This window comes from Esox lucius, chromosome 15, assembly GCF_011004845.1.
Source record: "Esox lucius isolate fEsoLuc1 chromosome 15, fEsoLuc1.pri, whole genome shotgun sequence".
Lineage (NCBI taxonomy): Eukaryota > Metazoa > Chordata > Actinopteri > Esociformes > Esocidae > Esox > Esox lucius.
The window spans coordinates 2,130,840-2,143,546 of record NC_047583.1 but is presented as its reverse complement, the minus strand read 5'-3'; the positions used below and the strand labels follow the sequence as shown (position 1 = coordinate 2,143,546).

Genomic DNA, 12,707 nt, shown 5'->3' with positions numbered 1-12,707 from the left:
TCCACTGCGGTTTTGGTTGTCCCAATTTAGAGGCAGTTGCCTCTAATTGGGGACCCTATTTAAGTTGCCCATTTGAACCTTTCATTTGTGGATCACTGTTTGCACCAGCTGTGTTTGTGGATTATTGTGGCAGTTCACAGTTTGCCTCTCCCTTTGTTGTTTTCTGTTCAAGTTTATGAAGAACATTAAAAGGATGATTCCCTTAAACTCTGCGACTGTGTCCTGCCTCCTAAACTGTGACACTCCACCCTCTCCACCTAGCCCTGATGCTGTATGTGAGGGCGTTCTCACCCCTCTCTTTCCTCCCCATAATCAGCCACTTCAGCCTTGTCACTGGTTGAAATTCATTGGCCGTTTAAAGCAACACCAAACTCTAGCAACTTCTTCATTGACCATTCCATCTATTGACTGAGAACAAGATCTGTGCCATGTCTCCTGTCATCAGTGTTGGTCTTCTGCTGCTTTGTGCAGGTACAAATTACAGACTTTTGTGAAATACCAGCAGAATGTCAGGAGGATAGTGAAATAATTTATTTTGAAGGTGTTAAAGCATGAAGAAAATGCTTCAACATGTTCACAATTTTAAAAGAATATGGTCAAAAGTCAATGTCAATTTAGTGTTTTTGAATCAGAACAATGTGTCCAGTCTTTGCTCAGGCCTTCAAGTCTCCAGGTGGGGGAGGACTGATGGAAGATGACAAGGAGATGTGGGGGGGGACACACGACCTAATGGACAGAGATGAACTACCCGCTAAGGTACATCTTAAGACTTTTCATGATTTTCTCAGTGAATAACCTTAAAGGGGAATAATGATAAAAAATAAAAATGTATCTCAGTTCATAAATCTCTTGAAAGTAAATGTTGGACTGTCTCTTGATGAACGTAATGCTCTCTCATTCAGGGAGAGCTGGGTCAGGCTCGTGCTAGTTTTCCCGGTTACATTGCTCTTGGATGTAACCGGTAAACATTATCTGCAATTATCTACGTGAAAATGCAAATGTTCTGTTGCAGCAAAAATAAAACATTGGGGAACGTCAACCGATTGCATTACACACCACATACAATTTGTGATAAATGTTGTGTTGTTTAAAGCTGACCTTTATTTACATCCCCTTTATCGACAGCTTGTGGGCCAAAAAGCCGTCTTCGGAGGAGATATTACAAAAGGTTAACTTTAAAACTTTAGAGTGGTGGAGGATTCTGCAGTTTGACCTTCAATAGCTAGATGAGCCAGATTTTATGTAACTGGGAATTTCTGTCCAAGCGGTATGCTGAGTGTTTTATAATAGATTGAAATATATATTGGTTTTGATGGATGACTTCTTGTTATTTAAATCTCTTTGTAATGAACTTTAACTTTATTTCTTAATGTTAATAAAGGGAAAATAGAGAGACACACATACTTCATTCATAGTATTGGTTTAATCCACATCAGCGTAGCCTAATAGTAAATGTGTTAGAACATTATGTCCTCCATCATTTTACACAATCAATTATTATGAACTAAGATATTTACTAGGATCAGCTATTTATCTCATTATTCATAATCGCATGTAGACACAGAAAGCATGTACATTACTGTGCAGAAATTGTGACGTCTGGAGTACTCTCTCATAGAATAAATAATTTCATGTTTATGGTTGCATTTATTAATATTTATTGACACAAACTATGGAGTCAGATTTATTCAGGTTGGTTTTTAGTTAACATTTCTACCCAATTATTGTTCAATTACAAAGACTAAATATTTGTAATCAACTTCTACAGGGTTTTTCACTACTCCAAATCTACTAAATGCTTTGTGCCTAGAAAAGACAGTAAATTTCACCATAATTGGTATGACACAGCCATGGATCGAACTACAGTCATTCCAAAGTCAGGGCAGACAAGCCAACAAACCATTACTTCTCCATGGCTACAGTTCAAATGTGTACTGTTGAAGATACTCATTGACTATGGTGAGAAACATCCCTGCAGACAGCCTGTCTGTGTTAACATGGCTACTTTAGTCAACCATCGCAAACCATCAAACATTACCGTTTTCTCAGTCACTTTGGTACATTTCTCAGATCACAGCTGAAATTCTCAAAACTACTTGCTCAACCTCCACATCATCTTATGCACTTAAATGCAATTTCTCATTCTTTTGAAAACAAATTCCAATGCTTTGTTACATTCATGCAATTGATTATGTACATTTGTCTGCTTTTTCCTACATTATCAATTCCTTATGTTGATCAAAATATATTAGACTGGTTCTCTGCTGAATAGTCTTCCCTTCCAAACCATCTAGGCATCAGTTGCATAAGTCATTAAATGCAAAATGGTTGAGCCAGTTGTCAAAATCTGTCAAGCATGTTTCCTGTACTCAGACACATAGTCAGATGACCCTGCTGGTTGCCATGGATGCATCATGTGAGGACATCATAACAGATGCCTTCAGAGGCTGGATAAGACATGGATGCATCATGTGAGGACATCATAGCAGATGCCTACAGAGGCTGGATAAGACATGGATGCATCATGTGAGGACATGATACCAGATGTCTACAGAGGCTGGATAAGACATGGATGCATCATGTGAGGACATCATAGCAGATGCCTTCAGAGGCTGGATAAGACATGGATGCATCATGTGAGGACATCATAGCAGATGCCTACAGAGGCTGGATAAGACATGGATGCATCATGTGAGGACATCATAGCAGATGCCTACAGGGGCTGGATAAGACATGGATGCATCATGTGAGGACATCATAACAGATGCCTTCAGAGGCTGGATAAGACATGGATGCATCATGTGAGGACATCATAGCAGATGTCTACAGAGGCTGGATAAGACATGGATGCATCATGTGAGGACATCATAGCAGATGCCTAAAGAGGCTGGATAAGACATGGATGCATCATGTGAGGACATCATCATGTGATATGGATGAGAATCTGTGGTCCGACAGACCAGGATGTCAGGAGGTATAGACAGACCGGGACATCAGGAGGTGTAGACAGACCGGGACATCAGGAGGTGTAGACAGACCAGGATGTCAGGAGGTATAGACAGACCGGGACATCAGGAGGTGTAGACAGACCGGGACATCAGGAGGTGTAGACTGACCGGGACATCAGGAGGTGTAGACTGACCGGGACATCAGGAGGTGTAGACAGACCGGGACGTCAGGAGGTGTAGACTGACTGTACTCTAATTCCCTATACATCGCTAAATGTACAGTTCTGCCTAAGGGGTGTTTCCTATGTTGAACTTGCAATTTTGTATTTTCTTCCTTTTTGCTGTAAAGTGGTCGTGTCTTTTTCTTTTCTGTTTCGCAATGACATTGAACTGTCATTTGTTGACAGACCAACAGAAAAAGCATAAATTGTTTTGGGAAATGCATTTACTGGTCCTTGATGATTTGTGAAATGTACCAAAGTGACTGAGAAAAACTGTAATGCCGAAACGGAGCTAAACTTAATGGTGCTGCTTTCATACATCCCAAAGATACAAAACACCCAGGTTATTTTATAACTAGTATTTGGTAGTGCCATCTTGCTGTGTAATACCGAAGAAAATTCTGGAATGTCACCTCTTCCCTCAGATGACCAAAGCTACGTTTCCAGGTTTTTGTTATGTGTGCAAAAGAATCATCACGAAGGTCGAGGCCATGTTTAACCACCATGCAGTCAAGGTAAAAATCTACTTCTCTTTTGGTCACAGAATAATTTCATGTTCTGTTTTACACTCTGATAAATACGATGCTGTCGGTGTTTTAGCACAAATCTCACAAGTCTAATCAAAGCCACATGCTGCTGTGTCAACCTGCATTTTTCGTTTTTTTACATGGCTCTTTCACATGCATTCTGTGTGATTTCTCTCTACATTTCATTTGCAGGAAAATATAGCCACGGTGCTGAACTCTGTTTGTGACACGATGATGTTCTTCAAAAGCATTTGCAAGAGTGTTGTCAACAAATACAGAGATACATTGATTGATGCAATTGCAACAGATTCTGATCCAGAAAGTGTCTGTAAGGCATTGAGTCTCTGTTAATGAGACAATCCTGGGCTCGGTCGAAGCATACAAGGTTTGTCATTGTTTTAAAAAGATGTAATTTAATTCATTAATCCTTACAGCTTAATGTTAGAGTCATGTGAATCTCAATTTTGATTTTATTAAATTAAAGGATTTAAGCAACACTCTACCTGGAATTCATTCATTTTAATAACATCAATAATATCCCTGAAATACAGACTCTTGGCCATCTTGGATACTTTAACATTGAAAAAATGTATCCCTGAATAGAAAAAAATTATAATGTTGCAGCACAAAGTCATGTTACGGCTAGGCTAACCAAAAAGGGTGATGTGAAGGTTTTGGTTTTCCGTTAATAAAATGTAAAGGTTCTGGTCCTGTACCTACTAATTATTTTGATTACAAACAATGATTACAAAACAAGGTTTTTCGTATTCATCTGACGAATGAGGAGTAGACGAGGGCCAAATTGCAAATTTGTGTTTTATCTTGGTCACACTGTCCGGCAGTGCCAAACTGGTTCAGCAGTGTCTGGTTAGGAGGGATGGTCAGAAAGGGTTGCAGTCTAGTGATTCGCTGTGGTGGTTTTGGTCCGTAGCTGATGGAGCTCACTCCTTCATGTGCATTGGGTCCAGGGTTGGGAAGTAGAGGTGCAGTAACGCCCCCTGCCTCAGCTCCTTCATGTGCATTGGATCCAGGGTTGGGAAGTAGAGGTGCAGTAACGCCCCCTGCCTCAGCTCCTTCATGTGCATTGGATCCAGGGTTGGGAAGTAGAGGTGCAGTAACGCCCCCTGCCTCAGCTCCTTCATGTGCATTGGGTCCAGGGTGGGGAAGTAGAGGTGCAGTAACACCCCCTGCCTCAGCTCCTTCATGTGCATTGGATCCAGGGTTGGGAAGTAGGGGTGCAGTAACGCCCCCTGCCTCAGCTCCTTCATGTGCATTGGATCCAGGGTTGGGAAGTAGAGGTGCAGTAACGCCCCCTGCCTCAGCTCCTTCATGTGCATTGGATCCAGGGTTGGGAAGTAGAGGTGCAGTAACGCCCCCTGCTTCAGCTCCTTCATGTGCATTGGATCCAGGGTTGGGAAGTAGAGGTGCAGTAACGCCCCCTGCCTCAGCTCCTTCATGTGCATTGGATCCAGGGTTGGGAAGTAGAGGTGCAGTAACGCCCCCTGCCTCAGCTCCTTCATGTGCATTGGGTCCAGGGTGGGGAAGTAGAGGTGCAGTAACACCCCCTGCCTCAGCTCCTTCATGTGCATTGGATCCAGGGTTGGGAAGTAGGGGTGCAGTAACGCCCCCTGCCTCAGCTCCTTCATGTGCATTGGATCCAGGGTTGGGAAGTAGAGGTGCAGTAACGCCCCCTGCCTCAGCTCCTTCATGTGCATTGGATCCAGGGTTGGGAAGTAGAGGTGCAGTAACGCCCCCTGCTTCAGCTCCTTCATGTGCATTGGATCCAGGGTTGGGAAGTAGAGGTGCAGTAACGCCCCCTGCCTCAGCTCCTCCACAATGAAAATATTGAGTAAAATATCAGGGGTTGTCTGATCATATAACCTAATAAATACACATTTGTCAAAAGAAATGTGAGTGTATTTTTTGCTTGACCTTGTTTCTGTCAGATATTCACATAGCGTACCATTAGTCAGTGGGATGTGCGAGCGCCGTCAATTACTCACTTTTGGCCTCGGTTGTAAGTTTTACACCCAAGCGTTCCGAAATGAACGTCATGTGTAAAGGACATCTCACACCCGTGTCCGGCGTCACCCTGTTACACCAGTGATGGACCTGGGATATTTCTCAGTGTGACCAGGCCATAATAATGAATTGGACAAAACAGAATTGGAGAAAAACAGTCAATCAGTTAGAAGATGGAGTCCTGCCATAGGTATTTTTGTCCTGTAAAATGTATTAGTCTTCGTCTGGTATGTTCAGACAAAGGTGGACCTTAATTTGTGAGGTAAAATGTATGATGGGAAATAGACTGTATTTTAATGAGAATTTCCCTGCTACATTAGTTGAATTATTTTTATGTGGACCAGCCTTTTTGCTTAGTCTTTCAGATCTAACGGCCAGAGGATCATACAGGCAGTGGCGAAACGTGACTATTGGAGCCCTCAGTAGCAGAAACAGATCTGACGTCATACATACAGATAGAGAATTCAGATGCCTGTGTATACAGAGCATGACTTGAGACCTTTATTTTGCAGACCTATATAGGAGGAGTAATTACTTGACTCAAACGGACATAAGCGACGCACTGGCTGTGGCTCACAGAAGCAGCAAACATAAACAGTTGCAAATATCGATAGCAGGAGCCACGTTAGAAGTAAATAAGTTTGTGTCGTTTCAAAGAAACATTTGCCAAAACAGTCACTCAAATAGAGGAAGAATAAATCCAACCACACCACTACTCACGTTGTTTTAAGACCACGGACAGTTTATGCTGTCATAGAGAAAAATGTTGCGCTGTATTCGAGGTCCAGCATGCAAAAAAGCACCACAAGAAATGTAATGTACCCAGTAGTTCCTATTGCAACATCCTCACCAGTGATCTAAACTTGGAATAATATTTTACACATTCTATTCAAAATGATATGAACGAGACAGCAAAAAAGCAAGCTGTAGATGAAAACAAAACGTTCACTCACCATTACGATTATCATTTTAAAACAAGGTCCATTTTCCTGTCCTTCATGAAATGGATAATGTCAGGTTCATGTAGCAGGTCTTTAGATTCTAAATCCGAAATAACTTCTTTTTTGATTGAGTTCAAAGCCACAGCTGACAGCCGGGCCATCGCCATCCTTATGTGCACTCATGCTTGAACCTAGCAAAACTTGCCAGCTAGCGTTAGAAAACAAGATAAGGCTCGCTATTGGCTCTGAATTAGTGATGTGTACTTAGGCCCTCTAGAGGGCCTTGAGGTATCATAGGGGGCCTTGAGGTATCCACCAATTGCCAGACAATTTGCGATAGGTTGATTCTACTGTCAATCCAAAATTCTGCTCTAATTGCAGTCAATGTCAATGACATTGGCTGGTGCCTTCTATTCAAAGCAAGTTATAATATATAAAATTATATACAGATTTGTATCTATCCTTAGGTCCCAGCTCTCTTCAGGTCATTGACCAGGTCCTACCGTGTAGTTCTGGGCTGATCCCTCACCTTCCTCATGATCATTGATGCCCCGCAAGGTGAGATCTTGCATGGTGCCCCAGACCGAGGGAGATCGACCGTCATCTTGAACTTCTTCCATTTTCTAATAATTGCGCCAACGTTGTTGCCTTCTAACCAAGCTGCTTGCCTATTGTCCTGTAGCTGTTATGGAAATTTTGAACTAAGGTGCATTTGAGAAATGTCTGTCTTTCCATTGGCTGATATGTAAATCTGTACTTTGATTGTGACACATGTCTGTATAATATCAGAGGATTATTAAGTATTTGGGCCATGTCCTCCTGCCTAGAAGAAGGGTGTAGTCTTTGGCGTCCTATACATGTATGAATGAGTTACTAGTTAAAGATGCAGAGAGGGGTCTGGTGTTTGAATAGGAGACATCCTTGACCGGCACGGGTGGATTAGAGGGGTACTAGTAAATCTGTATAACCCTTTAGTGTCTCTGTTGACTATCCAGACATTGTGTCTCCTCAGGAGTTGAGAAGGATAAGGTGGGGGGACAGCCCACCCTTTGGGTAAACTCTAGTGACAAGACAGATGGCAGCATCTTACCACACACCTTTTTCTATGTAATAAATACGGATTGTTCATGTATGGAGTTAGAGACTCCTCGGATGATTATGTCTGTAAGTGTTTGACACGTCTCTCTCATTTGCAAATGATTTAATAAACTGTTACTTTGTGCCAATAGTATTTCGTCTCTGTACTTCCTTCTTAAAGAGTTCTGATCCATAAAATTGCCATCACATAGCCCATCCCAGCCTTGTGCAGGTCTACAATTTTATCCCTGACGTCTTTACACAGCTCTCTGGTCTTGGCCATTGTGGAGAGGTAGGAGTCTGTTTGATTGAGTGTGTGGATAGGTGTCTTTTATACAGGTAACAAGTTCAAACAGGTGCAGTTAATACAGGTAATGAGTTCAAAAAGGTGCAGTTAATACAGGTAATGAGTGGAGAACAGGAGGGCTTCTTAAAGAAAAACTAACAGGTCTGTGAGAGCTGGAATTCTTACTGGTTGGTAGGTGATCAAATACTTAAAAATGCAAATTAATTATTAAAAAAATCATACAATGTGATTTTCTGGAATTTATTTTTTAGATTCCGTCTCTCATAGTTGAAGAGTACCTATGATAAAAATTACAGACTTGCTTTGTATACATGCTATATATGTAGGAAAACCTCCAAAATCCTCAGTGTATCAAATACTTGTTCTCCCCACTGTATGTATATTACTGCCATTCTAGCCCTTGTTTATTTTGTATTGTATTATATTTATTTTTTACTTTTTCACATTCAAATACTGTAATTTTACTATATCTGTTGCTGGACAAGTTCACTTGCACTACTAGATTTAAAAATATATATATTTCAATTGATTTGCACATGTTTATTTTGTATGCTTGCTATATAATGCATGTTTGTTTGTATGCATCTTGCACTATTTGAAATAAATTTTGATTTAATTCAGTTCATTGTCATTTGTTATATGACCAAAATGATTGTAAAGGATTATTATAAATAAAACCTAATATTGGGGCGTGAGGCGTCCCGCTGGGTTTAGTGGATAAAAGCTGGTCAGGGTGTTGTTAGAAGGCATTGGGATGAAAGCCGACCAGTGTCCCGACAGCCACGCGCGCTATAATAAAAAAACGTCCACCGCTGGCCAGACACTTTGCAGAAACACTCGCCGGCCGCAGCGTCAGAAAGCTAGTGGGCCGCCGGTGGGACACTGGCGTGTTGCTTGCTGGGATGTTTTGCTCCACAACCACCAACTGTCAAAACGTTGCAGAAACCCCTGCACACGAATGCACGTTTACAATCGTGAACATACGCACACAAATAGGTTTTACCCATGCAAACGTAACCCGTGATTTGTAGGGCTACCAGCGATGGATTTTTAAAAAGATATAAACTGGGATTATACACCTGCACACTTGAAGTCAATGTTGTCAGCAGCCAGTGATAACCAATGCATGCTATTTTCTGCGATGCAAAGCAAGCAGAATCACATGGCCTACCTGTCTGGACGGAGTTGAGGTGGCTTTGTCAAATGCAAATCATCCTTCGGCAGAGTCAATCGATCTGTAGATAACATGTGTGTGGGGAAAATAGATTGGTCTAATCTGAATGAGGAGGACCGTAAAGAATATTACATCCAGTCTGACATCCTGTTGAATAACATTGAATTACCAAAAGATTATACGGTATGTTATGATATTAATTGCAAGAACCCTCAACATGGTATTGAGCTGTGCACCCTGTATAAGAGTATTGTGAAGTCCCTCCTTGTTTCAGGCAGGCCCTTGTATAAGACACACAGATTGTACAAAGTTAAGCCAGGTTGGAATGGCCATGTGGAAGAGATACATGCTGAAGGGCCTTTAAAGCTTGGGATGAGTCAGGCAGACACAAACAGGGTCCCTTATTCGAATACATGAAACAGGCAAATGCAAAGTTTAAATATGCTTTACGTTTCATTAAGAGGAAGGAAAATACAATGAGGTCGGACTCTCTAGCAAGGAAGCTGCAATATAACAGTCCTACTGATTTCTGGAAAGAAATCAAAAGAATGAATAATTGCAAAACATCGTTAACGACTAATATTGATGGTGTCAATGGCTTGGAAGAAATGACTCCGCTGTGGCAGAAACATCACTATGAGCTGTTTAACTGTGTTAAAAGTAAGTATTTTACAATGGGTGACATTGATAGTAATGAAGATGCAACTGTTCTACCTCAAGAAGTATATGATGCAATAATGATGCTAAAGGATAATAAGGCATGCGGTATGGATGAAATATCTGCGGAGCATTTAAAATTTGCAAGTAGAAAACTATGTCCCCTAATTGCTATTTGTTCTACTGGGTTGTTAGTCTATGGTAGTTTACCTGATTCAATTTTTTCTGTCACATTAGTGCCTATCATTAAGGAAAAAGCTGGTAAGATTAATAGCTTGGATAATTACAGGCCTATAGCTTTAGCCAGTATTTTATCCAAGGTGGAGAGGATTATACTGAATAGGTTGGAACCTCTGACAATCAGTTTGGCTTCAAACCTAAATATAGCACCGATATGTGTATTTATGCCCTAAAGGAGGTTTTGGATTTGTATAATAAGCATAATTCCACAATCTTTGTGTTTTATTGATGCCAAAGCCTTTGATCGGGTAAATCATGAGAAGCTATTCTACAAATTGCACAACAGAGGGGCTCCCAAATATCTAGTGAGAATCTTGGCCTTTTGGTATGCCCATCAGTCAATGTATGTGAAATGGGGTAACTCTATGTCTGCCTCATTCAATGTAAGTAATGGAGTTAGGCAGGGAAGCATCTTATCTCCCTTTCTTTTTAATATTTATAGTTGTTAAATAACTGTGGTACAGGCTGTATGGTTGGGGACACCATTATCAACCACCTAATGTATGCGGATGACCTGGTCATTCTTTGTCCATATAGTGCTGGCCTTCAACACCTATTAAGGGTATGTTCTCAATATGGCTCAGAGTTTGATATTGTGTTCAATTCTAAGAAGAGTAATATAATGATTGCTAGAAGCAGGGAGGACAATGAACTCTCATTTCCTGCTTTTTATCTATCTGGTATTTAACTAAAAGTGTGTGTTGAGGTCAAATACTTAGGACACTATATAACTGATGACCTGTCTGATGATAGGGACATTCATAGACAGTACTGTATGTTGTAAGCAACAAGCTAATATGCTGAATCGCTATCAGTGAAGATCACACTTTTTAAAGCTTTTTGTACTCTGATGTACACTGCCCACTTGTGGCGGCGCTATAAAAAAAGCAGTATGCAGAAACTTAATGTGGCATATAATGATGGTTTGAGGCTGCAGCTTAAATTGCCACGATGGGGCAGTGCGAGCCAAATGTGTGTCAGTGTTAATGTATTCACGTGTCCTGCTGTACTCAGGAGTCTCATGTACAGATGTATGTGTAGATTGGCAGTGTCATATAACAGCATTATCGCAACACTAGTGAACCCTGCATTGAGGGCAGTTAGGTTCACTTCGAGACTGTGGAACCATTGGTGTTCTAGTCTATATGTAAATATCTGAACACTCTTTTTGTGTATTGTGGAATTTTGACTGTTGTAGTCATTATTTTACTGTGTGTGTATTATTCTATGTATTCCTTTTTGTACTATGTGTTTGCTATGGACCATTTTTTATGTGTCCAAAAATAAAGAATATGATCATCATCATCATCATCATCATCTTCTTCCGCTTCATCCGGGGCCGGGTCGCGGGGGCAGCAGTCTAAGCAGGGATGCCCAGACTTCCCTCTCCCCAGACACTTCCTCCAGCTCTTCCGGGGGGACACCGACGCGTTCCCAGGCCAGCCGGGAGACATAGTCCCTCCAGCGTGTCCTAGGTCTTCCCCGGGGTCTCCTCCCGGTGGGACGGGACCGGAACACCTTCCCTGGAAGGCGTTCCGGAGGCATCCGAAACAGATGCCCAAGCCACCTCAGCTGACCCCTCTCGATGTGGAGGAGCAGCGGCTCTACTCCGAGCTCCTCCCGGGTGACCGAGCTTCTCACCCTATCTCTAAGGGAACGCCCAGCCACCCTGCGGAGAAAGCTCATTTCGGCCGCCTGTATCCGGGATCTTGTCCTTTCGGTCATGACCCAAAGCTCATGACCATAGGTGAGAGTAGGAATGTAGATTGACCGGTAAATCGAGAGCTTCGCCTTGTGGCTCAGCTCTTTCTTCACCACGACAGACCGATACATCGACCGCATTACTGCAGAAGCTGCACCGATCCGTCTGTCAATCTCCCGTTCCATCCTTCCCTCACTCGTGAACAAGACCCCTAGATACTTAAACTCCTCCACTTGAGGCAGGCACTCTCCACCAACCTGAAGTGAGCAAGCCACCCTTTTCCGACTGAGGACCATGGCCTCAGATTTGGAGGTACTGATTCTCATCCCCACCGCTTCACACTCGGCTGCAAACCGTCCCAGCGCATGCTGAAGGTCCTGGTTTGAAGAGGCCAACACGACAACATCATCCGCAAAGAGCAGAGACGAAATCGTGTGGTCCCCAAACCTGACACCCTCCGGCCCCTGGCTGCGCCTAGAAATTCTGTCCATAAAAATTATGAACAGAACCGGTGACAAAGGGCAGCCCTGCCGGAGTCCAACATGCACAGGGAACAAGTCTGACTTACTGCCGGCAATGCGGACCAAGCTCCTGCTTCGGTCGTACAGGGACCTGACAGCCCTTAGCAAAGGACCCAGGACCCCATATTCCCGAAGCACTCTCCACAGGATGCCGCGAGGGACACAGTCGAATGCCTTCTCCAAATCCACAAAACACATGTGGATTGGTTGGGCAAACTCCCATGAACCCTCCAACACCCCGTAGAGGGTATAGAGCTGGTCCAGTGTTCCACGGCCCGGACGAAAACCACACTGTTCCTCCTGAATCCGAGGTTCTACTATCGGCCGTATTCTCCTCTCCAGAACCCTGGCATAGACTTTCCCGGGGAGG

At 42.6% G+C, this 12,707-nt stretch overlaps 2 protein-coding genes across 3 annotated transcripts; one reads left to right on the top strand and one right to left on the bottom strand.

Moving 5' to 3' along the window:
- Position 1: 1 nt before the first annotated feature.
- LOC114840972 (saposin-C) lies at positions 2-7,167 on the top strand. 2 transcript variants are annotated; one of them, XR_004576887.1, is made up of 5 exons: positions 2-471; positions 647-756; positions 3,595-3,684; positions 3,889-4,081; positions 7,127-7,167. XR_004576887.1 is itself a non-coding variant. In XM_034297628.1 (4 exons), the coding sequence occupies exons 1-4, from the start codon at positions 429-431 to the stop codon at positions 4,045-4,047; spliced, it is 402 nt and encodes a 133-aa protein (XP_034153519.1). In that variant the 5' UTR covers positions 4-428; the 3' UTR covers positions 4,048-4,193. The 2 variants fall into 2 exon arrangements, 1 of the variants encoding a protein (XP_034153519.1); XM_034297628.1 differs by lacking the exon at positions 7,127-7,167 and having other exon boundaries at positions 4-471; positions 3,889-4,193.
- LOC117595629 lies at positions 4,215-6,499 on the bottom strand. Its single transcript, XM_034297626.1, has 2 exons — positions 5,700-6,499; positions 4,215-5,525 (listed from the first exon to the last, which is right to left on the bottom strand). The coding sequence occupies exon 2, from the start codon at positions 5,472-5,474 to the stop codon at positions 4,638-4,640; it is 837 nt and encodes a 278-aa protein (XP_034153517.1). The 5' UTR covers positions 5,475-5,525; positions 5,700-6,499; the 3' UTR covers positions 4,215-4,637.
- Positions 7,168-12,707: the final 5,540 nt, after the last annotated feature.

Coding starts and splice junctions, on each gene's coding strand:
- LOC114840972 (XM_034297628.1), top strand. CDS start 429: ATGTCTCCTGTCATCAGTGTTGGTCTTCTGCTGCTTTGTGCAG. Junction 472..646: donor TCTTCTGCTGCTTTGTGCAG/GTACAAATTACA, acceptor CAATGTGTCCAG/TCTTTGCTCAGGCCTTCAAG. Junction 3,685..3,888: donor TTAACCACCATGCAGTCAAG/GTAAAAATCTAC, acceptor TTTCATTTGCAG/GAAAATATAGCCACGGTGCT.
- LOC117595629 (XM_034297626.1), bottom strand. CDS start 5,474: ATGCACATGAAGGAGCTGAAGCAGGGGGCGTTACTGCACCTCTACTTC.